Genomic DNA, 27,783 nt, shown 5'->3' with positions numbered 1-27,783 from the left:
TGCTATAGTAGTGAGATAAGTAACGTATGACCACTGGCAGATATCAAGGGTGACGGAGGAGTAGTGCACTCGCCTCTTACCTCTGGGGTCTCGGGTTTGAATCCTGGATTCGTTCTTAGCGATCAAAACGATCCAGTCTCGTACCCAGAGCCTGTGTTTCTTCTGGCATGCGGCGAAGTACGAGGGCTTTGGCACAATCCATTTTTTTGACGAAAGCGCAATTTTCCGGAAGTGAAATATAATCATTGAAAATTATACTTTCAAACAAACTTATTTTGTTTACGTTTGATAAAAATGAAACTCGGGAACATAATTTTTTAAATCTTTGGCCAATCTCGTACCCAGAGCCCTTATTTCTTACTGCGCATGCTCGACGAAATAATTGGGCTCTGGAAAACTCCAAACCGGAAGACCCAGATTCTGAGTTTTTCGCACATGCGCATTATGACATACTAGGTAAATTCAAAATGGCGGACGATGTTCAACGAGCATGTGAATTTGCGCTTGGAAAATTAGGTTTCGAAGATGGTTTTTAGTTAAATTAAGTCCGAAAATATCTATTGGATGGACATCAATACAATTTCCATTACAAAACCGGCAAAACTTTGAAAACTCCGGCCCTACAGGCTTTTTTGGTGTACTTAATTCGAGACGCCATCTTGTTTATTTTCCCTAGTACTGTAATTTTTACTTCCGGTACCTTCCTTTGTTCTCATGAGAGCCAATCACAGCAAAGGAAATATCGGAGTTTTCCAAAGCCCAATTATTTCGTCGAGCATGCGCAGTAAGAAATAAGGGCTCTGGGTACGAGATTGATCTTTGGCAAGCCATTCAACGCATGCGCTATTATACCGGAAGTCCAAGAAATCCTGGTCTCAAAAAATGTATGATGCCAGAGCCCTCGTTCTTCGCCGCATGCCAGGAGAAACGCAGGCTCTGGGTACGAGATTAAAAACAATCAAAACGGAAAGAGCGCATGCGCGCAAGTTGATGACGCACGGGAGTAGGGTAAGACGAAATTTAAACTGCATCCGGTTGATAAAAATAGTCCAACCAGGAATTTACATGGCGGGCGCGTTATTAAAACGTTTCCCTTTCTTATTTATGCTCTCTTGCTAGTTATATAGTTATATATATATAGTTATATATAGTTATATAGCTATTGCCCAATAAAGTTGTACAAAAGAAGAGTCTTTTAGTTCTCTCAGTTGGTTAGAGGGTATTTCTCCGGGTTTTCCTTTTTTCCTCCCTCTGTAAAACCGAACCCGCTAAATGCCTATTCCAAAGTTAGCCGTGCCTTGACTTAGATCAGCCCAGAGGTTGTTTCAGGGTTCCATCTGTGAGTTAGCCATGCCCTGACTTAGATCAGCCCAGAGGTTGTTTCAGCGTTTTTTTCAGGCTATTGATTAATATTTTTTCAGTGAAGTTGTGAATATATAAGTGATGTATAGAAATATACCTGGATGGGGATACATGTTAATGTGTTTATAGCTTTGTGCTTATCTGACACGTGTACTATAACATAGGTCGTGTAGTTGTTTTCCTTCGGTCCTGGCATCATGCTCGCCACTACTTTGTAAAGGGGTTCTCCTCTGTCTGGCGCCAAGATTTGCATTTCGCTATGACAATCTAGAAGTAAAACACAACGCGTTTTTATCATGATTTATAGCATTTTTTGCTTACGATCAATCACGTGACTTTTTGGAGTTGACTGGGGGGCAAACAAGCGGTTGACTGGGGGGCAAACAAGCGGTTGACTGGGGGGCAGCTAGCGAATGTTAAGTCAAAACATGTCAAAATAAGTCCTCAAACTATTGTATTTGACTATTTTCACGACATCAAACCAGAAAACAAGAGATCAAAACAACCTCCAGTATTCTACAATCCATTAAAAAATAGCTATTACCGGAAGTGACGTCAATTGATAGCAACCTATTGAGCAAATGTCATACTTGACGTCATTTCCTGTCTAGTGGGTAATGTTCATCAGCTGAATCACAATTTGTCAATAGAATTCTTTCTGTCTGACTGCACATGGTGTTCAGTGTTTGTCCACCATTTGGAGCACATGATGAGATTCAAAGTCTTTTATCAGCTGATTGACACCAAGCAATTGGATGGTTTAATGTGTGAGCATGTTTTCAACTAACCTTTAGCAGTGCCGTAAGTGTATAGAAGAGGCTGATCTTCATCTTCCCATCCAGAACACGTGATGGTGAATGTAGTGTTAAGTGCAAGGCCAGTCTTGGGTTCGACGTCACAGGTACCATTGGCCGGCTTGGAATTTGCCGTCCTCTTGTAACTTGCAAATCCCTTTGTTCCTTTATTCCCTCGACTCCCTTTACAAGTGAACTTGTACTCGTCTCCACCAGTCAGTTCGTTGGGGCCAATTGAAAAACTACGTCCATCAATTGGTGTCTTAATCATCTTCTTTACTTGATCTTCCGTCAGGGTTTCGTACTTGGAGCTTCCAGGTTTCTTACGACTGATTTCCCACTCATATTGTACTGGCGTATATACAGTACAGCTTACACAATAACACGATAAGGAGACTTTACTTGAAGGATTCAACTTTTCCTTGCAGTTGTAATGGCATCTTAAAAAGGAAGAAAAAATTAACGACAGTTCTCACCTAAGATTGGTTATTCATAGTAAGTTGGTTTGATGAATTTGTCACCAAAATAACAACACATCACAAAAGAACTAAAAAACAATAAGTAACAGCAAGTTAGCATAATGAAATGGAATGCACTCTCAGGGGCGGATCCAGGGGAGGGGTGCAGGGGGTGCGCACCCCTCCCTGGTTCGACTTTGTGTCCCTACTTCGAAGATAACCAATACTGTTTTTTTACCTTTGATTCTAAGGGTGGCACCCCTCTCTGAGTTAACTTTGTGCACAGCACCCCTCCCTGAACAAAATCATGGATCCGCAAGGCCTATTTACACGGCACGATTTGCCGCGCGTGACTTGACGTATACGGCAAATTTTGGTACGATTTACACGAGCACAACTTGTGTGCTGTTACTTACTCTATGGCCATAGCCGGGGGATCGCCTGGCTTGATATCCCATCTTTGGTTCGTGCACTTGATTCGTTTGTCGTCGTGAACAACACATACTCTGAAGTCATATTTTGTGTTTTCTTGCATTTTGTCTGTAGAAACTGGCAAATTGCAAGTTTCACGGTCTCTTAGTCTCCCAGGCCCATCGCCAAAACACCCCCCGAGGTCAGTCCCATTTTGACTAGCATTGACTGGTATTTCACGTGGTTTGGGTACGGGGGGAAGGTTGTGTGGGTCAACATGTGTAGGCAGCGTATAATTATCCCCCTCACGTTTACAAAACCAATAACACTTCAGTTGTGGGTCGTTGGATGCTGTCAGTTCTGAATCAGGGTCTTTAGAGTTTCGTGCATCAAGATATCTTGTTTTATTAAACCCGACAGCCACCTCGGTTCCCCCGACAATCTCCACGATAATAGGTGACGGAATTATACGAATATAACAGCAAGCAGTACCGTGAACTCCAATGATTTCAGTCATGTTGAGCGTGAAGCAGACTTTGTAAACACCCACTTCTAGTGTTCTTGGGGAAAGGATCAACTGCTCCTTACTTGTATCAACTCTACCCGTCAGGTTTATCGGGACATCCTTGGACTTCGTGGTGTTGTATACTTTCCACGTGAATACACGTTTCAATGATGCTTTACAATCGATTTCATTTTTGGACCGCATTTCGATTTCTGCTGATTTCATTTTTTCTGTAGCAGAAGTTAAATTAGGAGAAAAATCCAAGATAGAAACTGTTGGCTGTTTACAAGGGATTTGTACCAAAACTGCTTTACTATCTAACGTGCATTCTGAGACTGTATTACCGCACTTCATCGTCACACTATACTCCCTAACATCTGAGTACGTGTGATTCGTATGAAAACTGTCTCCTTTAAATCTCTTCAGAGCTGTTTGGAATCCAAGATCATTTGTGCAGTTCGAAGTTTCTGGCACCCAATATTCTGGTGTACTAGAATCTCCATAGTCGATGTAACAACACCAGTTTGACCCGACCATCTTCGGGGATGCAGTAAAGATGTGATGGTTACCTTTTGATTTAGGTCCATCGTTTGGCAGGCTGGCACAATCAATATTGTCATCAATTCTCAAGCTTATTTTGATAGTTTCACTACTAACGTCGTTTTTTACCTCAACTTTCACCTCCTTTTTCCCGCTGGCTGTGAACCTGTGAGTGATGTTGCCACAACTGGCGTTCTTCGTGACTTGTTCAGCGCCATTACAATCAAAACAGAATGAACAAGTAAGGTTAGAGCCATTTACAGAGTTCGTAACAAACTGAATATCAGTATTTCGTCCAAATATCGTGCCCTCTTTTCCTGGTCCCCTATACCCATCACCAACAATCCAGGGTATCTTTTTCTGTGGGACTGTTCCAAGAGCTTTGATAGTGGACCCATAAATCTTTTCTTGTACTTCCACTTGAAAAGGCTCGACGAAAAAACTGATTGCATTGGAACAGTTAACACTCCCTCTAAACTTGCCTTTGTAAGGGTAGTTATGGTGAGTTATGGCTGTTTGTTTCTCCGCGAATGACATTGGTAGTGAGGCAGAAGTTTTGGTGTCTCCGTATTTATAGACACAATGGATCGGACTACTAGGGGGTGGAGCGGTAGTGACCGTAGTCACAGTTGCTGAACCATCAGGGAATCCTACTGGTGAATTCGACGTGACTGTTAATCCAAGAATAGGATCTTGTGCAACAACGTGACACGTGAACACCTCGTGACCATTCAGATTGTGAGGCTTTGCTGTGATTGTGTAGTTTCCAGCTTTACTGTATGAGTGGTTAGAGTGCATACCATCTTTATTAAAAGGTCCAACACTAGACTCAGATGAGTTCAAACCATCGCCATAATCCCATACGACTTTCACGTTGGTACCATTACCTACACTTAATGCCATGAAGACTGAATGGTTGACTTGGACGTAAAGTGGCGCACTGCAGGCTTTGTCTAGGTTGCCGGGACGACCACTTTTACTGACAGCCACTTTTGGATCTTTAACAGGAGTTTCAACATGGACATTGATTGACGTTGAATTACATCCAGCACAATTGCAAACCGTTAGATTTACTTGGTAGTCACCATGTTTAGCGTAACTATGAGCAAATACACCACTGTAAACAGCCACTCCTTCTGCATCTTCTGTGCCGTTCTTATCAACACACACTCCATCTCCATAACAAGCTAAAACGCGGAAATCACTTCCATGGTTGACCTTGTATGGTATTGACAATGGCTGGCCAATTCCTGCTGGCAGTACGGGACCAACTTCCACATCACCCACGGTATCTTTTACTTGAATGAACTTACAGCTGCATAACCCTGTACTGACATTATTATATACAACAAGGGTCAGGTTGTAGATACCCGCTTTAGAAGGCGTATAGATAAACCATGGCTGTTCGTTTGTCTTGATGGTCTTGTTATTGACTGTCCATGCGTATCTCATCGTATCACCATGATCTGTGCTCGCTGTGATATTCACACTGCTGTTTGTAGCTATGCAGTTTGGAGCGTCCGTAGATGCGTTAGCAATTTGTTCTTGGATGGTGATTAAACCACTTATTGTTACATTTCCAAGTTTGTTAGAAGTTGTGATGGTAACATTATAGACACCCGCTGATCCATACGTCTTATTCAAGGTGCCAACAAATGTTGCTCCAGCAACTTTGGAGTCATTCAACTCTCTCACCCCAGAACCATCTCCCAGGTCAATCTTGAAGTTCACGTTTGATCCATTTAGAAGAGTCCAGCTAATGTTTGTCGCGACCTTCTCAGCAGAAGTTGGTAGTCCATTTAAAGTGAATCCTAACCCACTTATTCTCTCCTGACATTCAATGGAGCATCGAGTATAACTCACGCTGACCTTGTTACGAGCAAATACTGCAACTGAGTGGAAGCCGCTAGTCAGACAAGAATGCATGAGCCAGGTTGTAGAGGTGGTGATATTTGTGGTGTTAAATATCCAGGTGTAGCTAACATTAGTGCCTGAATGAGAGGACAACGACACGTTTGATGCCTCCTTTGTAGGGTACACTTCAACCCAATTCAAACTAATGTTCGACACGACATTTTGTGCGTGGATGACATTCAAAGCGCTGTTAGAACCGTGTTCTGCCTTAGCTTTATATGTTCCCTCTGACACATAAGTATGGGTCGTCATCACTTTTCCATGTGGGATGATCTTGAATTGGAAGTGTGGAACGTTATTAACAACCTTCAAAATAATCATATAGAAACTGTGTTAGGTATGTCATACATTCATGAATAGAAGTACTGTTCAATAAAAAAGTGCTTTCTGTACCAAAATTTAATTGATTCATGCGGGATTCCTGTGGATTTGGCGGGAAAATGGTACATCCCCCCCACACACACTGTTGTTTACCCACCTGTGGGCCGTTTGCCTGCGGTGGTGAGCGCAGCCCAATAAAAGTATTATTATTGGAACCAGCAGCAGTGATGGCGGACGGGGAATAAAACAGTGTACTTTGAGATGCGTAACTCGTGGCCATGGTAGCAGCCGATGAAATAGAAGGAACGAGAAGACCGAAGAAATCACATTCTGATACATCAACTGTGTTGTTCAAAGCAATAAGGTTTCTTTTTCCACTGTTGACCCAGATTGAATAACTGGACTTTGATTTGTAGTTGAAGTTAGACGGAGCGAATGTCGGTACGTGTAGCGAGTCACCATTGCCTTGCGAGCAGCTTCCGGAAGACATGGAAAGGGTGGAACTTCCGTTGCAGTTGATCGTCTGAGGACTGCATATGCTTTTTTCAGTAATACAAGCCCTCTGTGATTGGCAAAACCGCTGGGTAGAGTCATCGCAGGCCACACTCAAGCACTGTAAGGAAAAACATGGAATATACAGTCAATGACATTTACACATTTACACATTTACACATTTACACATTTACACATTTACACATTTACACATTTACACATTTACACATTTAGACTAAAAGAAATATCACGTGTTTCCTCGAACGTTCTGGCATAAAAGAAACCCTGAAATACCATTCTCCATCTTAAATCATCGCTGAATGGTCGGGGCATTCTGGATTTTCGATTCACGAGTTGAATTTTACATTTAAACATAGTTAAAACATAAACATATTTAAACATAGTAGAGGGGAACTCTATTAACTATGATTTAAAGTTCAGGCTGACGCACACGAGGCAAAGAATACATAATGAAACACGTGATATATCTTTTAGTCTAAATGTGTAAATGTGTAAATGTCTTTTTTTCGGTGGACAAAGTTAATGACATTGACTGTATATATGGATGGTTATACTGGATTTATGTTAAGAATTCAACGTTAAAAATATCTTAATAAGGTATACCTTGATCTCGAGGTAGCCTTCCCTCTCAACATCTAAATGAAAACCAACAAACGTTCCTTTGTGCTCGTTAACTAATTCAGAAAACACGTACATTCCTGGACTGGTTTGATTGACAGCTGGTGATCTGGCGGTGTACTCTGGTCCTACTGAAACTACCATTGAACCTAAAAATATACAATAGCAGTTGATATATAAAAACATTTAACAAGACCGAGTTACACGGTGCATATTGTCTCTTGTGAAGATATTTTTGCTCACTCTAATGAATTCCACTGGAAAACTTCTTTAGCGGAAGGTTATTTTTAAATTCCTCCCCCCCTCACTCCGTGAAACTTATACCTCACCCAAAGACATAAGAGATATAGCCCTTGACAAAAAAAAAAGATTGAATGAATTAGCAATATTGAAGGTTTAAATACAATAAAAGAACTGAAGGCGAAATAATGTAAAAAGAAAAAAAGAAAGAGAACATTTGATCTGGATACGGTTGGATTCGAAACTTAAAAAGAAGATAAGAAAGAACCACATAAGAAAAAAAAAGAGAAAAATTCCAAAAAATCGACTCCACTTTGCCATACCCCCGAGACATCCGCAGAGCTGAGGCGTCGTATGGACTTCGGACTTGACGGCGATTAAATCCTTCTGCCCTTGGGTGTACGAATTACGCAAGAAAATGTTCTAGCCGAAGCATCAGGGGAGAGACCAGCCGGCCCCCAGACCATATCGGCTGATCCCTTGCATCTCTGCCACGCACGGAATCGGTTGAAAGTATAATGTTAAAAAGTCTAGTCTATTCGGTGCATTGTTTTCACGGCTATTGTTATGCTGATTTACCTGGAAACGTGGTCCAGTGGAAAAAACTTGGGCTTCAATGACACTGAGTCAAGCCCGGATAAAGGAGGTCAGTAACTGGATGGGTTACCTTTTTTTTGTTTTGTTTTGTTTTTTTGGTTTTTTTTTTTTTTTTTTTTTTTTTTTTTTTTTTTTTTTTGTTTTTTTTTTTTTTTTTTTTTTTTTTTTGTTTTTGTTTTTTTGTTGTTGTTTAATTTTAATTTTAATTTTTTTTTTCCGTTTTAAAGATACTTGAATAGATATCGAGCTATTTTACCCGCAAATCGCAATCAAGGAACAGAATCATGTCTACCCAAATGCTCTCCTCAATTAACTATGCTCCAGAGTAGCATCCAGTTTCTCATTTCTTTCTGTCATGGGTAACACTTTAACACAGATAACGAGTGAAGAGCCGGGGGAAATAAATTCTCACTTAATGTGATTGGGCTGGCGTATGCCTAGGCGTGTCGCTGACGACCGTGCTCGTGCCGTGAACTTTTCACAGTCACATAAAAACGTCTTTATTCTCGACATTCACATCCCCATAATCCTTTGCGTCTTTGGGGGGTAACCAGAGGGTAAATAACCCACTTATTTTGCTGAAGGCTGATCAGACAATGTTGAAAATACCTTGTTTGGTATCCAAAGATAAAATGAAGAAGTAAACAACAGAAAAAGATAGAAGCTTGAAGACGTTTAAGGTAAATTTTAAACATTTTTTCGTAAGTCAATACATTTTCTGTAAGACCAAAACTCTTCATGATCTGTACACGCAAAAATAACTTGGAATAAACTGATAATCAGTATTGTACAGATAAAAGCAGGTATAGTATAAATTCAATTAAGAAACCTTTCAATTTGGGACAGTTTTTTGATTGGTTACCCCCCAAAAACGCAAGGCATTATGGGGATGTGAAAGTCGAGAATATGAAACATACCTGTTAATGCTAGCGGAATTGTCAGACTGCTTAACCACGTGACTTGTACATCGACACGATAGCCTTGTGTAAATGATATGTTACACTTGAATTCTGTGTTGGTTGGAACATATTCAGGACACGAGAAAGAGAACCCTTTTGTTGGCAGAAAAGACGCTATGCTGTTCGTACATGGGATAGTTAAACCTTGTCCAGTTTCGTTATTCTTTAACGCTGCTTTTACACTCGTTGTAAAGTTCTCTACAGCAACAAAAGCATGATTGAATGGAGAAGAATGCTTCTCATTCAAGCTGCCATCGCCTACGTCGATAAAGTTCTTTTCTAGGTCGTAAAAAGGTTTGGAAATCTGCACAGTCACTGAAAATTGAGTCAAAGCTTCTTGTGTTGTGGGGTTGGCACAAACAATGCTTGTCGTGGACTTGAAAGCATCGAACACAAGCACATGAGAGTCTCGTCCACCGCATTTCATGCCAGCATTCCCAGTACAAGGGACGGTACAAAGATCGCTTTGTACTGACGCGAAACTTGACGTCTCATTGGTACACGTGCATACACGCCCATCGTATATCACAGCTTTCTTGTAGTAAGCATTCCCGCAGTGTTCCCGGCAAATACTAGGGCTTAGTACCTCTGGGTCAATCTCGCCTGGATAGTAGAGGAGACTGGGACTGAGCGCATTATCTTTATAGCACGAGTCAGTGTAATCAGACATTCCTGTGTGAAAAACATAATTATCTTAATAGTAAGTACAAGCCTTATTTCTTAAGTCAATTTGCAAAGCATTAATTAGTCTGTCAGTCTATCGGTCAGTTGGTCAATCAATCGGTCTGTCAATCGGTTGGTCGGTCAGTTGGTTGGTCGGTCAATTGGTTGGTCAGTTGGTCGGCCAGTTTGTTGGTCGGTTAGTTTGTTGGTGGGTCGGTCTTTTAGTCGGTCGGTTGGTTGGTCGGTCAGTTGGTTGGTCGGTTGGTTGGTCGGTCAGTTGGTTGGTCGGTTGGTTGGTTGGTCGGTTGGTTGGTCGGTCTTTTGGTCGGTCGGTCTTTTGGTCGGTCGGTCTGTTGGTCGGTCGGTCTTTTGGTCGGTCGGTCTTTTGGTCGGTCAGTTTGTTGGTCGGTCGGTCTTTTGGTCGGTCGGTCTTTTGGTTGGTTGGTTGATTGGTTGGTTAGTCGGTTTATCAATCGGTTGGTCGGATAGTTGGTCGGTCTATCAATCGGTCGGTTTGTCAGTCAGTCAGTCGATTGGTCGGTGAGCATGTAGTTTACTTACCTGTGCCTTTGAAAAAAGCAGCCATTGACTCGGACGTCATGGAATATTCGAATATGGCAAGACCATTTATGGAGCCTTGGAAGTATTTAGCCATCACATTATTAGGTCGTCCTAACGTTAGACGGGATGCTTCATCCGCAGAGCTGCTCAAAACCTGTCCTATTCTATTTCTATCCACGGACAAAGATGACGCAGCGTACGATACTAGCGTTAGACCAACGTGTTTGGACCATGAAAATGCTATTGACAAATGTCTTGAGGACGGAAGATACTTGTCGACGATCCAACGTTTCTCTGAGTCACGAACCTCAACTCGTAAGGTAGTTGAGTTGGGTGAATATATAGCGAAACCACGCGTGTGTTGACCACCAGACGAGATGACATACCTCTCGCCAGAACCTTGTCTGTTTACTCGCAATACCACTAAAAAAACACATTAGGTCAATGGATATTATCATCACTCATTCACTCATCATCATTCAACAGCCAGTCAAGCACGTCTAGATATTATTATTGACAAATGTTTAATATCTAATGATAATAATCATAATTATAATAATAGCCGTCATCATCATCATCACCACCACCACGACCATCATCATCATTATCATCATCACCATCATTATCATTGCCATCATAATCATCACCATCATCATCACCATCACCACCACCACCATCACCATCATTATCATCACCACCATCATCACCATCATTATCATCGCCATCATCATCACCATCATCATCATCATCATCATTATCATCATTATCACCATCACCACCACCACCATCATCACCATCATTATCATTATCATCACCACCATCATCACCATCATTATCATCGCCATCATCATCATCACCACCATCATCACCATTATTATCATCGCCATCATCATCATCACCATCATCATCATCATCATCATCATCGCCATCATCATCATCTTCATCATCATCATAGTTATTCTAAGAGTTATAGACTAGCAAATCTTGGTAGTCTCGCCCCAATTCAGTCAGGTAAAATTATTGTAAATGTTTTAATTCCATACGAGGTTATCAATAAAATAATAACAGTAATAAAAATCATGATAATTAATACTAACCTGTTATTCCTTGATAACACAACTCCATGTCACTGACACACGTGTCTTTAAAGTCGCCGAGATCTGCCCAGTTGCTTGTTCCGTCGAATTGTGTAGCCACAAAGGTGTACCCCTGCACATGTGCTTGTGCTGCTTCTGTCGTCTCGAATTGCCCGTGCATTCTGCCTCGTTTTGATCCACTTAAATCAAAAAGAGAGCCTCCGATTACTTTATCCAGCGGCCAGTAGCTTGAAGCACTCTCGTAGATGTAGTCTGAAACATCAAAGATGAAAGAACAAACTCCTTAATAAGGTTCATTAACCATTATTTAAAAAATTGATATTATTAGATTATTTACAGCATTTACGTTTGTCGCAGCATTTTCGTACCCGGTCCTTGCTTTACACTTTTTATTGCTATAGAGGCTTTGCAGCATCACGTGAAGATAGCCATGTTAAATGGCAAGAACAATACAATCGTTTTGCATGAGAAAAATTCATCAATTCCCGAGAGCAAAGGGATTTTATCGTTCTGCCATCTAACCACAGGCAGCCCAAGCTGTATTATGGGCGCCGGTATGCAAATCCTCTATCAGTAAGATAATTTACAAAATCAAGTACATTAATGAAATGCATATTGTGATGACCCATGAAGTGTTCACACCAAATGGCTCTCAAGTACGGCTCCGCGTAGCGTAGCGACGATGAATAAACCATCATATGATTATGTCATTTCCCAGAATACCTGGATTTTGCAATAGTCTCCTTCACAGTTCCCTGCGCCATCTTCAAAGGTGGCCGAGCCTTTGACTCTATCATTGCAAGCTCACCGTTCGTCTTGCTTCGATGTAAAAGCATGGCTTCCTTTCAAGTTGGCGCTGGGAACTGTGAAGGGGACTATTGAATGTATACAAACGAACCTTTTCGTCCGCACACTTTGAATACTGCATTAGACGAAGGTGATTGTAGAAACATGTACTTGACGTTCAAGGGCTGTTCATCGCGGTAATACAAGAGAACACTTTCACCCATGCCTACTATTACTCGGCCAGCCTTCCATTCTAACCACACATGAACAGATGTACTTGTACTTATCACACGTTTCCTAGCAACAGACATTGCTACTTGTATCGCCGCTGACCCGTCATGTGATCGTTTGACGTAAGTAGTATTACTTTTATTGGGATCGTCTAGTATGATTTCATAACGAGGTCCGGATGAACTTGAAGTTGTCGAGAGAATAATGACAGGCTTCTGGCTCAGAACCTGAAAGGCCGTTGATGACGTAAGCAGGCGATATGCAGTACAAGTACTGCCACTGGTGACATTGACTTGGTCACAAACAGTATCTGGTAAACAGAAAATACAGAGAATGAGTGGATGGGTAAATGGATGGATGGAGGGAGGGAGGGAAGGATGGAAGGGAGGGATGCGATGGATGGATGGATGGATGGGATGGGATGGGATGGGATGGATGGGATGGATGGATGGATGGATGGATGGATGGATGGATGGATGGATGAATGCATGGATGGATGAATAGATGGTTGACTTGATGGATGGGATAGATGGAATGGATGGATGTTAATAACCAAATATTATCTTAGTTCATATTAATGGACACTATATTCATTCACCTGATTCGTACTGATCGTAGTAGAATTCGATTTCTTTAAACCCATTGGAAGATGCTGTATATGTTGACGTCACAGTCAGTTTTACCCAGGAGGCTATTCGAGGTGAAAATGTAAACTCTTCAAAATCTTGTTTGTCGCGAGTGAGAGTCACCTGAAGAATAAGAGAATATTTAGTGACAAATCAATTGCCTTTTTCCATTCCACTAATAGCGTCCTGATATTCTCCTGTCAAGATTATATTAAAACGCAATGGAGGATACGGGGGGGGGGGGGGGTGTCACGCTTCTTTGAAGTTGAAAAATTAATAAGAATAAAGGATAAGTTAAGACCCAAAAAGGACTTTCTAAGTGAAAACCACCCCCTAACCTCGTTCTGGATGCGCAATTTTTAGCAAGTACTATGAAGACTATGCAGTTAGTGATAGTTAAGGATAGCACAACTTACAGCAAATGTAGAGCAATCGCTGAAGTCAAGCCTAACATCTTTGCTTTGTGCTACATTCAAGGTTCTTTGTAGTATTCGCACTTTATTGATTTTGTATGAAGATGCAAAGCCAATGCTTATCCATGCTCCTACTGCTTCTGATTTACTGGCCCATTCACCTGCAGTCGAGCCATCTAACGCCTTGTTACAAACCGAGTTAGCATCAAGATTGGACGATGATTGAATGCAATATCCACCATACTTGGATCCCGCAACGTTAAAAAACGGCGTGCGAATGGATTCTTATAATAAAAATAATAATAATCATCATCATCATTATCATCATCATCACCACCAATATCATAATCATCATCACCACCAACTTTGCACCACCATCATCATCATTATCATCATCATCTTCACCATCATCATCTTCATCATCATCATTATCATCATCATCACCATCATCACCATCACCACCCATACCACCATCATCATTATCATCATCATCACCATCATCATTACCATCACCATTATCACCATCACCACCCATACCACCATCATCATTATCATCATCATCACAATCATCACAATCACCACCCATACCACCATCATCATTATCATCATCATCACCATCATCACCATCACCACCCATACCACCATCATCATCATTCACCATCATCATCATCATTATCACCATCATCACCATTATCATAATCATCATCACTATCATCATCACCACCACCATCATCATAATCATTATGATATCATCATCATGATGCATCATCATCATCTTTACATTTTAATTAACCTCAATTTTGCAATTTCATTAAAAAATTATTATTAATTTGTTTCCAAAAAGACACATTCCTGGAACAAAATATTTTTTCTGAAGGTTCCAGTACATTGTTCATTGTTCAGATCCCCCCCCAATAACTGAAGATAACTTATTTTTTGCGTCAATTGTCGAAAATATCACGCAAAAATGTAGTCCATTCACTGTCACGCTGGGCAAAATGTATACCAATAATCCAACATTACTAAACACAATGCCCTCTACATTATAAACTGGTGATACACTACCGTTTTATGGCCAATATTATAACATAATTAGCCATTCCGAGGTGGAGGAAAAAAACTAGGTCTATTGGCGTTGCATTGCATTTTGGGGCTGTTTAGGGGATAAGATAGCCGCCATCTGGGAAATGTGCTCCCTAAAATAGCCCCACAATGCGCTGCAATACCAATTTTAGTCAGGTTTTCCCTCGACCTCAGAATGGCGAGTACAAGAACATTATCTTTACCTTCAGGAATGTACCCATAAGGTATAGCAATGGAGCTGGTTAGAAAGCTCGGCCCATTGCCAACAGTGTTTTTGGACTCTTTAATCCAAGGTTGGCTACCAGGACCTTTGTACAAAACTGCTCCAAACGACTCATTATCGAGTATTGCTGTATCGTTGACGCCTACACTAGTCAATGCGGGGATAGCATCATTTAGGTTACTATTAGCATTCCCTGTCCCTTGGACCGCCATCAGGAGAATAACATTGTTTGGTAGGTTCTGTATGAAGTCCTTTAACTTGGTGCCTTCGGCTGCACCTGCTTTCACATCGAATACATCTCCCGTCATGTAACGACCTAAAAACCAAGAAAAAAAAAAAAAACTATTGGACGTAGATATTTGATGACGGACCATCAACTAGCTGTTGATTGCTCACAAACTTTTTATAAACTCTTCATCAACTAATTGGAAGTCCATATACCAAGGTTATTTCCGGAGTTTTCTGTGGGTTCTCCAGTTTTCCTCCCTCTACAAAACCTAAAAAGCTAAATCCCAATTCGTACTGTGTTCTTAACCGTGCTCTGACTTAGATCAGCCAAAAGGTCTTTTCAGGGTTCAGTCTGTGAGTTAGCCGTGCCCTGACTTAGATCAGCCCAGAGGTTGTTTCAGGGTTCTATCTGTGAGTTAGCTGAGCCCTGACATCAATCAGCCCAGAGTTTGTTTCAGGGTTCTATCTGTAATCTTACCGTATCTTTTTGTTCTTGACTGATCTTTGGTGGTGTTGGCTCTTCATCATCTAGGTCAAGTGACTCTGTCACTCCTGCTGTCGCAGGTGCTACTGTCGTTTGCACAACAGGTGGTCCCTCAGTCATAAAGTCAATACAGTTACTGATTCCTTCAGCGACCGCCTTGACTGCCTGCTCTACCTCTTGAGGCTCGGCACCCGTAGATTTGGATTTAATAGTTGACGTCATTTTACTGAATATCCCTACCGCTTGCTCCTAAAACACACAATCATTGATATCAACTCCAAATCATCTCTACAACAAGTTATTGTTATTGTGGCCTGTGATCTTTTATTTAACGTATTTGGGTCGATTGTCTACCTTAGCTTCTGGCGTGAGTTCCTTGGGATCATTAATAGCCTGTTCGAGGGTTTTGGTTGTCTGAGTCACATCTTTTAGATTTGTTACGGCGTTTGCAGCCTGGGACATTACACCAATGACCTGTGTTCTAATCTGTGAGGGTTGAATAAGACAACCTGTTAGTCTGACTGACCCGCGGGATGATATCGAAATGCTTTTTTACAATCACAGAGTGTATTCTTGCAATCTGATTGGCTGACAGCTATGATCAACCTGCACTTTATTGTATCTCCCAAAATGGGCTTTCAGCTACATAGAATGACGAATCACTCGCACGGATCCAGCGCGTGCTTGAAACCGTTTTTTTTTTTTCCTTCAAACTTTTCCTTGTTTTCAAAAGTTTTTATTTCTACTTTATTGTAAAAAAAAACAACAAATCGCTCGTAGATTTCCATTGTCTGCCCTCTTATTGAACATAGATGACGTCTCAAAATAATCAAAGCTTTACAGTGAAACCACTCGCTGCGCATGCGCTTATGGTTCCAAGTGCAAAACATTGACTTAAGCAGGACTTATGAAAGGAAGTGGAAAAGATAGCGCTTCTATGATGCATTAAGACACTTTGAATCGTTTGCATCTCTTGTTTATCTAACTATGACAAGGTATGCGCGCAGGGGTAGATACGGTATGGGGGCCAGCTAGTCTCTCCCTTGAAGCTTTTAGATCATCATCCTGCGTAATCCGTACAACCAAGGGCAGAAGGCCTTAATAGACCCTTTGCATGTGACGTCAAAGAAGCTCAATTTAGAGGACAAAACAAAAGAATTTGAATCTCATGACAATTGGAAACATATTGTTATGTCCTCCAAATTGACTTGCATTCCAACGTGCTTCAAGGAGTCGATTGCCGTCAGATTTGAACTGCATACGTAGCCTTAGCTTCTGCGGATGCGTCAGATGCATGATTCTGTCAAGGGTAGTGAAGGGCTTTCTTGTGCTCTGCTATAGGCAATGGTATAATCCATTTCAACATACCTTCGTCCTCTCTTCTCGTTCTTTATCCAGCTCTTCAGGACTCTTCGTCGGTGCTGCTGTGTCACCACTTGCGGGCTCACTGTCCCCAGACGACGACTCTTTGTTTACTTGAGAGAGAACTGAAGACACAACTTGGTTGAGCTCGTTACCACTGCCCGATGCCAGCAGATTCTGGACGCGACCATCCAGGATGTTCTCGAGACTTGCTGTGTCTAACTTCTTTTCTTTTACCTTGCGAAGTCAAATGAGAGACAGATTACGATAGATAATGATTGATGAAGCTATACTGCAACGCATTTCTACAATTGTGTAAAGGCGGTAATTTATAACTGGTGGCTTTATGCTATAGTAGTGAGATAAGTAACGTATGACCACTGGCAGATATCAAGGGTGACGGAGGAGTAGTGCACTCGCCTCTTACCTCTGGGGTCTCGGGTTTGAATCCTGGATTCGTTCTTAGCGATCAAAACGATCCAGTCTCGTACCCAGAGCCTGTGTTTCTTCTGGCATGCGGCGAAGTACGAGGGCTTTGGCACAATCCATTTTTTTGACGAAAGCGCAATTTTCCGGAAGTGAAATATAATCATTGAAAATTATACTTTCAAACAAACTTATTTTGTTTACGTTTGATAAAAATGAAACTCGGGAACATAATTTTTTAAATCTTTGGCCAATCTCGTACCCAGAGCCCTTATTTCTTACTGCGCATGCTCGACGAAATAATTGGGCTTTGGAAAACTCCGATATTTCCTTTGCTGTGATTGGCTCTCATGAGAACAAAGGAAGGTACCGGAAGTAAAAATTACAGTACTAGGGAAAATAAACAAGATGGCGTCTCGAATTAAGTACACCAAAAAAGCCTGTAGGGCCGGAGTTTTCAAAGTTTTGCCGGTTTTGTAATGGAAATTGTATTGATGTCCATCCAATAGATATTTTCGGACTTAATTTAACTAAAAACCATCTTCGAAACCTAATTTTCCAAGCGCAAATTCACATGCTCGTTGAACATCGTCCGCCATTTTGAATTTACCTAGTATGTCATAATGCGCATGTGCGAAAAACTCAGAATCTGGGTCTTCCGGTTTGGAGTTTTCCAGAGCCCAATTATTTCGTCGAGCATGCGCAGTAAGAAATAAGGGCTCTGGGTACGAGATTGATCTTTGGCAAGCCATTCAACGCATGCGCTATTATACCGGAAGTCCAAGAAATCCTGGTCTCAAAAAATGTATGATGCCAGAGCCCTCGTTCTTCGCCGCATGCCAGGAGAAACGCAGGCTCTGGGTACGAGATTAAAAACAATCAAAACGGAAAGAGCGCATGCGCGCAAGTTGATGACGCACGGGAGTAGGGTAAGACGAAATTTAAACTGCATCCGGTTGATAAAAATAGTCCAACCAGGAATTTACATGGCGGGCGCGTTATTAAAACGTTTCCCTTTCTTATTTATGCTCTCTTGCTAGTTATATAGTTATATATATATAGTTATATATAGTTATATAGCTATTGCCCAATAAAGTTGTACAAAAGAAGAGTCTTTTAGTTCTCTCAGTTGGTTAGAGGGTATTTCTCCGGGTTTTCCTTTTTTCCTCCCTCTGTAAAACCGAACCCGCTAAATGCCTATTCCAAAGTTAGCCGTGCCTTGACTTAGATCAGCCCAGAGGTTGTTTCAGGGTTCTATCTGTGAGTTAGCCATGCCCTGACTTAGATCAGCCCAGAGGTTGTTTCAGGGTTCGATCTGTGAGTTAGCCATGCCCTGACTTAGATCAGCCCAGGGGTTGTTTCGAAGTTCGATAAGTTCGGTTGAAGGTAATTTTAAAATATAATTCACCTGTCATGACGTCAAATACCGCCACATTGATACCACGTGATTTTCTACTGTAGTCCTGCCCATTTACGATCAGGAACGACGATCCTAATGGAGCTGACAAGTTGGTGTCACTTTGTCCCTCAGAGCGAATGAAAACATTCAGACTACATGCAAGACCTGAACACGACAAAAGCACAGGATGATTAGAAAATTATTCAAACAGGAATTCTAATAAAATCTATTAAGCTCTGGCTGTCGTATCACAGCGTGGGACAATCACAACAGAGCCAGCGGAGAAGCCCCAAAAATAGAACAAGAATGTTAATAGAAGTCAATTTTTGAGTAAGGAAAAAAAAAAACAGGGAAACTGGAGGAAAGCCCTCAAAAGACAGAGAACTAACAAGCAACTCTGCTCACATACGACACCGAGCCCGGTGCGACTCGAACCCGCGAGTCGCATTAAAGTACTGACGCACGGTGCAACATTGCACGCATAATTGCCAACAACAAATTTGAAGCGGAGTGACACACATTGCAACAAAATCACGCAACACCGCTTGCGTCAGCCTGCTATGTTAAGGTATTTGGTCAGCAGTTATAAATTTGGTGCAAGCTGATTGGCTGGAAATTTCAAAATTTTGCACACAATGCTACAGCCATGTTCACACGATGAAATTTGTTGCTCGCAATGTTGCAAGAGAAGACAGGGGTAGACACACGCTGCAACAGTCCAGCTGCGTGTAATGTTGCATACAATGTAGCATCGTGTGTCCATACATTTAGCAGTGCTCTCGGCCAGTACTTCCCAGTAAACATTTTAATCCCGGTAGCACGAAACATGAGCAAATAAAGCGTATTGTTAATTCAGATAAAAATAGTCAAGGAGAAGCTTGAATGAGACAGTGGTTCGTCGTCCACTGACTCTAATTGGAATTTCGAAAATAGGTCTTTTGTTTGAAACCTCTTGAAGCACAGAAGGAAACCGAAAAATGCTTTGCATATGAATACTACCAATTCATAGGAACATTATACATTATTAACAATGATTTTTTATAAGTAATAATATGAATAAGCAGTTTGAAATATTTGGATTAAAAAAAATAGAGAATTGCCAAAACTGGACGAAGTTATACAATACAATACAATACAATACAATTTTATTTGGCACCTTATACTAATAGTACATGAGTGTTTGATTCCAAATATATTATAGGTATATATATATACTATGTATTAGGTAATTTTCTTAATTCATTTTCACGTATCAGCATACATTGATGAATGTATGCTGATATGGCTCTTTGTAGAGACGCTGATTTTGAATTGATTAAGAACATAAAACGACTGTCAGCGCTCATATGAACTCTCTTAAGTCGTTTCTATGAGAGTCATATAGTGGACACCAAACTAGAAAGTGTTTTTCGTTTTCTACTCCCGACTTACACACTGGGCAAATCCTTTCATCGTAAATGAGATAAGGCCTCTTATACCTCCCCGTTTCTACTTCAAGCTTATGGTTACTAATTCTTAATTTTGTAAGCGCCACTCTGTGCTTAATATTGGTGACTTGACTTAAATATTTGGTGCTTAATGTTTCGATACCCCATATCTCACTTGCGTATAGAAGTATTGGTGTAACAAGCGAGTCAAACAGTTTTATAGTTAATTTGATATTGGATGTGAAAAATTCACCCATTTGTTTTTTCATCTGAAATAGTGCCTTTAATGCAGCTTTTTTTAATTCTTGTTTTGCAAACGTAAAGTTTCCAAAGGTTGTAAAATTTAATCCTAAATATTTATATGATTTAACGTTTTCTAGTTTAGATTTGTTCAAATAGAATTGGAAGTTATTCATTGTCTTCCCTGTATTATTGAAAACCATCACTTTTGTCTTTGTTATATTAACTGTTAAGCCTGATTGTTCACAAAATGCCTCTAGCTTGTCGAGATATTTCTGAAGCCCTTTAGCAGATTTAGAGAACAGAACCAGGTCATCTGCATATAAAAGAGTACTAATCGGTTTGCCATTCAACATTACATCATTGTTGTTACACGAATTTAATGAGTCAGGCAGATCGTGAAGATATAAATTAAATAACGTAGGGCTCAGCATACAGCCTTGTTTAACACCCATATAACAGGAAAATGTCGGAGAAATGTGTCCATTTACTTTGATTGCTGATTGATCAGTGGAGTACATCGATTGTATCACTCTTAGAAAATTTCCATTTATACCAACATTTTCAAGTTTTGCCATTAATTTTTTAGTTAGGAACCGATCATTAATTACGGGAGGGGAGGGGGAGGGGGGTCGGATGATAAATTCCCCAAAAATGCACTTTTTTCAGGAAGCCCCTAAGAAAGAAAAAATTTTTTAGGACGCCCCAAATATAGTGAAATTCTCAAATATAAAACTTCGCAACCCCCCCCCCCCCCCCCTAATTTCATTCGGGTGAGCTTCACGCCGCCCCCATTTCGTTTTCAATTTTTTTCAGGACGTAGCCCCCTATTTCTAATCCACCCCCCCCCCCCCCCTCTAATGACCGGTCCCTTATTTGGCAGGAATTTTTTATATTTATTTCCAAATGAATTTGGACAGCAGGTTGTCCTATTACACTATACACTTATACACTTACGTATTAGTCCAATACAGCTGTGGCGTTATTGTATAAGAAAGAAAAACGACTTCCGGGTCCAAATTCAATTTTCTGTTCATATGTCTATTTGTTGAAGGTAAGGATATATCATGGAAGTACGTTGTGGCAAGATTTTAGAGTTGAGACTTTCGTGTGTTACCAAGAGGTCTCACTAGTGGAGAGAACCCGTGAGAATCTGGGACCGAAACTAACGACGGCCGCGGAGGGGACTACTACTTGGGCCATAGGAAATATATTTAGCTTTTTAGCCTAAAAATAAAAGATGCTTAAACTGTAATACTTGGCTTTAGTTTGTAAATTCTGCATTTTAAGAATCTTTTTAGTTAATTTGGAAATCAGTAATTGTGTAGGATGAAGAGTGGATGTTAGTACGTTGACTGCATCAGCGTTTAATCGTAAAAAAATTGTCTAATTTTCAGCGTTTCAAAGGTTATGAGTAATCTTTAAGCATAGTGAAAACCTTCCTAGGCCCTCAAATTTGAATTGTGCCTCTAAATTCTGAATTTTGAGAGATTTTCTATTTTGGAAAATCAGGAACCGAGCATAAATGGAATGGACTGGACTTCGTTTAACTGGATCGTGCGGATCGAAACACGTTTTTTGTGCCGAATTTGAAGCTTCTTTCCGGTAATTCTTATTTTAATTCTCGTAACTAATAAATTTGTGCTGAAATTAATTGAAATTTTGCACACAAAAAAAATAGATTTAATTTTTTTCATAACTGGTAAAAAAATTTCTTGGATTCCAAAAGAAATCCTATTCATATGCGACTTCCAAGTAAATGCTTCTTTTAGTAATTTGTTTATGAAGTTATCATGATTTTGAGAAAAAGTGTTCAACAAAGCCCAATTTACTTCTTCCTCTACCCGCCATTTTGAATCGAGGACGAGCAGAAAACGCCAACGAGCGTAAGCTTGCCCTGATTGGTTGAAATCATATTTCTTTTGTTATCTTAAGATTCGGTTGGCTGAGAAAAACTATCAAATTTCTGAGTAATTGAACAATTCTAATGTTCTTAAAAAAAGTTCGTAGAAAAGCTACCAAATTGATCATTTGTCTGTCTCGCTCTCAATCGCGCTCTCATCGCTACACCACCCATCCTTTCTGAAAGTCTAAATACCACACATGAATTATGCACTCCCCCGTTTTTGAACCTAACTCATTAAAAATGTAGTGGGTGTAATATTAATACATGTCACTCACACATTATTGAAACCCTTTTAATTTATATTCATTAAGAGTGTTTAAAAACACTCCTAATGAGTATAAATTTCTAATATACTGAGAAATGAGAATGAATCTCTCCTATCTCCTATTTTCTATCACTCTTAGCTTAGTTTATAGTACAGAAATAGTCTTCTTTATCGATTGCATGCAATATTATGACATTTGTTATATTTTTCTTTATATTCAAATATCTTTTTATGGTATGATCAATTCCATATTTGGATTGTGCGGAAAAGCGGCAAACAAAAAGGCCGTCGTTTTATAACGAATTCGACTTGAACATTTTTGAAGAAGAAAAGAAAAGAAAAGAAAAAAAAACAAGTAAAAAAAATTTTTGGGAAAATCGAGGGAGGATACGGGGACGATGCTAACTCGTGGGTCTGCCTCGCAGACAACACACACAGGGAAATACAACACTCAATGTTTGATATGTTCCTAATCTATTATGCTCTACAGGTAGCTAAGCTGGAAAGCACTAGCTACTTCAGCCACCATAAACATCTACATATTAGTTGTTCAATAATATTTTGGCTGTCTTTTCTTTTTATTTGTAAATATATATTATACATTTTGTATTTTTCTATTATATATGATTAGTTGTTAATAGAACTATAGTTGAAGTTGAATATATGACTGGTATGTGACGCAAAGAATCTAACACGCATGCTCATTTTGAACCCTTCCTGTCCTTCAAAGTTGCCAGAAGTGATTTTTTGGAACATATGAACCTTGATATTGTAATCTGATCGAGCACTTTTCCATTGAAAAACATATGTTGACTTGTTTTGTCATTTGTTTTTGATAGCTATCTTATTTAAAACCATCGAATGTCATTCACACTTGCTTGCTGTCGGTTTAAAAACTTTCTGCGTTTCGCTCTGAAAACGAGAACTCTCGAACCCACATCAATAGACACTGGTTGGTCGGGTTTTGAGTGGGATTAAGAAGTGATGCGTTTTTTGTAAATTTATAGAATTTTAAATAAGGTTGTTAAGTAAGATCATATTTACTGAGCTTTTGAAATGCGAAGGTTTACAAGATAAAATCGGTTTGTCCCGTGAGACAAGTTGTGCGAGCCGCCAAAAAAGTAGAGTTGGACATTTGCCATTGTATTTTATGATGCAAGCAGGGGGCACACTGAACTACAGTCAAATACATGTGAGTTACGCCTAAATGAAGAGTACTGTGTTAAATATGTCCAGTAATCTAGCGCCCGTGAGATAAAAGATGCCACTAGCTAAGAATAATTACATTTTTAAATTATCAGATCGATATCAAAAAAATCTATCTGGTTGGCAAATGTAAAACAATTACGAATATTGGATCTAAATGTGCATGTGAAAGCACTGCTTATATCAATCTAACAACCTGCTACTTTTACAATATACGCATTGCCACGCAATAAGCTGGGTGCTTTATAGACTGTTTACTGGTGCTTCATTTAACCCTTATTACAAACTCAATGTTAATTATCGTTGCTAGGAGATATTTGTTTACTGCAAACGTTATTTCTCTGATCAGTATCATAAAGCTAATTAGAGGATATTTCAAAGAAGAGCGAGAAAAATTTGATGATTTTACACTGAATTAAGCAAACAAAAAAAACTGTCGATTACCAATAGAAACTACCGGCAAGATGTCGTTTTTAGTAAGATATTACATAACTCCACAACGAAGACGGGGAAAAAGAAATCGAAAAGGAAAGGAAAGGAAAGAATAGAATAGAAAGAAAAGAAAAGAAAGAAAGAAAGGAGAGCACGCAAAGCATGTTAGATACGACTTTGTGCCAAAGCGAGAAATGTTATGTCCTTAAACCAGCAAGGGACGTAGTTTTTTGATGAAGTAATATTCTACTTGTTTCTTCATAAAGATGTTATTAATTCCTTCGTAAAAATATCACTTTCACCGCTTACGATGATAACACAATAAACATATAAATATTCTGATTTATTGAAAAGTCCTAATCTATATATTTTTATCAAGGAGGTGGTTAAATGAGGTATTTTGAAATGAGGTATTTTTAGATTTAAGACAAAGATACAGTACTTTGGACTGGAATCGGAATTTTTTAAATATTACCCAGCTTGAGATTAAAAACTGTGTTATTTTTTGCACCGTTGTGCTGTGCTACGACGGAAGAACTTCTGGAAATTATATTCGCCTTCTCGACTCAGTTCAAACCGCTTTAGAAAGGATTCTCTTCTATTTTGATAAATGCTTCAAAATTCAAAAACAGACGAATTATGAATAATGAAAAGATCTACATTTTTTAATGAAGTTGGGTTACCTAGTATTCTAAGCTTTATATTACTTGTAATATTGATCAAACATACCATTTAAAATTACTTATATTTGCAGGACTATCTGAACCATTTCTCGTTGTCTCTTTGCCAACTTTCTTCAGTCCTCGGCACTTGTTTTAACTTGTTTAGCTCGAATCTAAGACTGGTTGGCGACGAAGGTCAACGTCTTCATGTAATTATTATATATTTCAGTCACTTTTCACATCTTCTAATTTTCTTTTCAATTTTATAAGTGAATAAATTATTATCCTCATTGTTAATATTATTTTCTAAATTTTTCCTTCTTACCTTTAGGCAGATATGAGTTTTTTTCGCAGTTCTACAACAAGATGAGAATATAAATATTTGTTAGAGGTTTTTGACATTAGACTACTTTAAATGCGATGTAAACGAAAAGGTACCTGGCTTAGTACTCCAAGGAATAAGACTGACATCAGCACCAACAAAGTTCCCAGTGTCAAATTCATCTTTTTTCGTTATCTTTCAAGAATTCCCCGTCTTCATTTCACTTAAGACTTGTGTTTCAAGCGTTTAGGTTTTTGTCCTTTCGAAGTTTAGAGCTGGGATGCTTGCTGTCGTCAGAGTGGTGTAGTGCCCTATAAGAAAAGATCTCACTAAGTCTCTATTGGTTGCCACCTTCTAAATTATTAATAATTCTCTTGTGGAAAAAGCAGCTGTTTTCTCCAAATGAAATTTTATCACAAGGCTAAAAATTAACTAAACAATCTGCCCGATAGGATTCTAGAGAATGTTTTGAAGTGAAAGTAGCTAGTCAGAATTCGATTTGCGAGACAGTTCAGTGACCATTCAAATTACTATAAAGTTACTGTAGTGCTTAATAATATGTAAAGTAGTTGTATTAAACGTGCAAACCTTATGTCCATGGCCTTGAATTCGTCTTACATTATTAATCCACTTCGTCATTTTTAATTCCTGATTTCGTTGCTAGTTTAAATTTAGCTTTAAAACTAAGATTTAAAACACACACAAACGTCAATAAATGGTTTGTTATTATCACTATCGCCTTCACGTAGTTTGACAAAATAACTATGTTTTGAGAAGATAACGAAGAAAACGTCTACATATTTCAAAATGTTATTTTTCTCTTGAAAATTGTCATGGGATATAGAAAAATAAAGTTGAGCGAGTAGAGTTAAAAAATAACGAGTGCGGAATAGAAAATATAAGACGACATAATAATATTGACGACATATTGCAATTCTAATAATAATTCCTTCTGTATAGTAGTTTTTCCCGTTATATTTACATATCGTTACATAAATATTGATATACTTCGGCCAGCCGGGAAGGCACGACAACCTCCATCTTTTCTTATTTCCTTTCGCTATTGTCAGGGTATTCACATGTAACGAAACATCAGTATGAAGTCACCAAAAATTGAAACCCATTTTGGTGCTCGCTACCAAAAATGCTTCGTCCCAAACATCAATAACAAATACTTGATGAGATAACTAATAAAAACTTTATCCACAAAAGTAATAATAAAGTTATTAAAATGAGCTATGATTTTTTTTTTTTTTTTTTTTTTTTTTTTTTTTTTTTTTTTTTGTGAGATCACTGAGGCTCGCATGCCACTGAAAAAGTCGGTTGCCAATTATTTAAGAGCATTTATTTTGGAGATAGTAACGTTGCATAGCCGGAGAAAGTACATGTCGGGAACTAAGACCTCTTTATTGGTCTAGGCACTCAAACAATTAGTTTTTGAAGACGTTCACGAATGAGGGGATGTTGCTCGCTATTTATTCCTTGCTCTTGCCTAAACATTATCAGCCAAGAAAGGGATGTTCCTTGTCAGTGGCATATTGATTGAGGCTGTTTTAGCGTCATAAATTAGCGACACCTATTTTCTGAGGATATATAGCTTTGAATTACACACATTATTTTCCTGACGAATAATCAAGGTATGCCTTTGAAAGAGAAAAATTCCCTCAAATTACCGCCTGAATACGCATTAAAAATCACTAAGCTGATACAATCCAATCCAAGCACAGCTTACTTGTAGCTCGAATTGGAATATATACAGGTAACATTTGCTAACTGGCCCAACATTAATAGATTTAAAAACAACTATTTTTCTCTATTAAACTCAAAACCAGTTCAACCGAAAGAGGCCGATCCAACAAGAAAGAAAAACAAATAAAGCCGATTTCAAAACATAGTTATGATAGTCACAAATAAAATTAAAATTGAATCGAGTACCGAGCCGAGTACGATTTACAAGACTATACGAATTATGTACACCGGCGATTCATTAAGCGATTATACAAATTATTTCTGTACATTTTAAGTTTCGTTTATTAAAACAAAACGAAAGAAAGATCTGAAAAAGATATTTAAATAAATTCAGTTCGCTTTATACTTTAGCCTCCCTGATGAGAAACGAAGGTCGGGTTTGACGTTACAAATTCATTATTTTAAAAATAAGTTTTTGGCGAATGACTTCGTAAAATATTATAAGGCATTTTAGAGCGAGGAAGAACTGAAAGCATTCATACAATTAAACCTAGTTTAAACATATATAGTATAAAATGAAAGACTGAAAAAATGGCCTCATTTTTAAATTTTAAATAAGCCCCATATTTCTGAGCTGGTACTACTTAAATCTTGCAAACATAAGCAAAGTCGTCGTGGTATCTTCAAATATTGTTAAAAGTTTTGAAAGTGAATGATAAAGTTTTTCATTTCAATTAGCCAAACATTAGTCGGCATTGAAGACTAAGAGACCATTCATAATTAATGAGTTAAGAGGATGTGGATTTTGCACGAGGAGGAG

At 39.1% G+C, this 27,783-nt stretch overlaps 2 protein-coding genes across 2 annotated transcripts in view; both read right to left on the bottom strand.

Moving 5' to 3' along the window:
* The window catches only part of LOC116291469 (polycystin-1), a 38,177-nt gene extending 12,609 nt beyond the window's left edge, over positions 1–25,568 (bottom strand). Inside the window, exons 1-15 of the mRNA XM_089024240.1 lie at positions 25,391–25,568; positions 25,278–25,308; positions 18,824–18,979; positions 14,896–15,231; positions 13,613–13,893; positions 13,169–13,319; positions 12,452–12,880; positions 11,554–11,805; positions 10,457–10,879; positions 9,191–9,904; positions 7,422–7,585; positions 6,463–6,918; positions 3,031–6,290; positions 2,151–2,596; positions 1,460–1,629 (exon numbers count right to left, since the gene is read on the bottom strand). Coding sequence (XP_088880366.1) covers positions 1,460–1,629; positions 2,151–2,596; positions 3,031–6,290; positions 6,463–6,918; positions 7,422–7,585; positions 9,191–9,904; positions 10,457–10,879; positions 11,554–11,805; positions 12,452–12,880; positions 13,169–13,319; positions 13,613–13,893; positions 14,896–15,231; positions 18,824–18,979; positions 25,278–25,308; positions 25,391–25,456 — 7,335 coding nt within the window. The 5' untranslated portion in view covers positions 25,457–25,568. The remainder of the gene's footprint in view (positions 1–1,459; positions 1,630–2,150; positions 2,597–3,030; positions 6,291–6,462; positions 6,919–7,421; positions 7,586–9,190; positions 9,905–10,456; positions 10,880–11,553; positions 11,806–12,451; positions 12,881–13,168; positions 13,320–13,612; positions 13,894–14,895; positions 15,232–18,823; positions 18,980–25,277; positions 25,309–25,390) is intronic.
* LOC148914129 (uncharacterized) lies at positions 15,598–17,538 on the bottom strand. Its single transcript, XM_089025963.1, has 4 exons — positions 17,518–17,538; positions 16,996–17,226; positions 15,982–16,113; positions 15,598–15,876 (listed from the first exon to the last, which is right to left on the bottom strand). The coding sequence occupies exons 1-4, from the start codon at positions 17,536–17,538 to the stop codon at positions 15,598–15,600; spliced, it is 663 nt and encodes a 220-aa protein (XP_088882089.1).
* Positions 25,569–27,783: the final 2,215 nt, after the last annotated feature.

This window comes from Actinia tenebrosa, unplaced genomic scaffold (assembly GCF_029948245.1).
Source record: "Actinia tenebrosa isolate PJP-AT-01 unplaced genomic scaffold, QUT_ActTen_1.0 PGA_scaffold0__85_contigs__length_37466705, whole genome shotgun sequence".
In the NCBI taxonomy this organism is placed as follows: domain Eukaryota; kingdom Metazoa; phylum Cnidaria; class Anthozoa; order Actiniaria; family Actiniidae; genus Actinia; species Actinia tenebrosa.
This window is presented reverse-complemented; position numbering and strand designations above follow the sequence as displayed.

What these genes read in the sequence shown, in the direction of transcription:
- LOC148914129 (XM_089025963.1), bottom strand. Translation starts at nt 17,538, where the DNA reads ATGGATTGTGCCAAAGCCCTC. An exon ending in TGGATTGTGCCAAAGCCCTC is followed by an intron (nt 17,227 to 17,517) that starts GTACTTCGCCGC and finishes TGACTTCGCAAG; the next exon opens with GTAAAAGAAAAGAAGTTAGA. An exon ending in AACTCACGCCAGAAGCTAAG is followed by an intron (nt 15,877 to 15,981) that starts GTAGACAATCGA and finishes TGTGTGTTTTAG; the next exon opens with GAGCAAGCGGTAGGGATATT.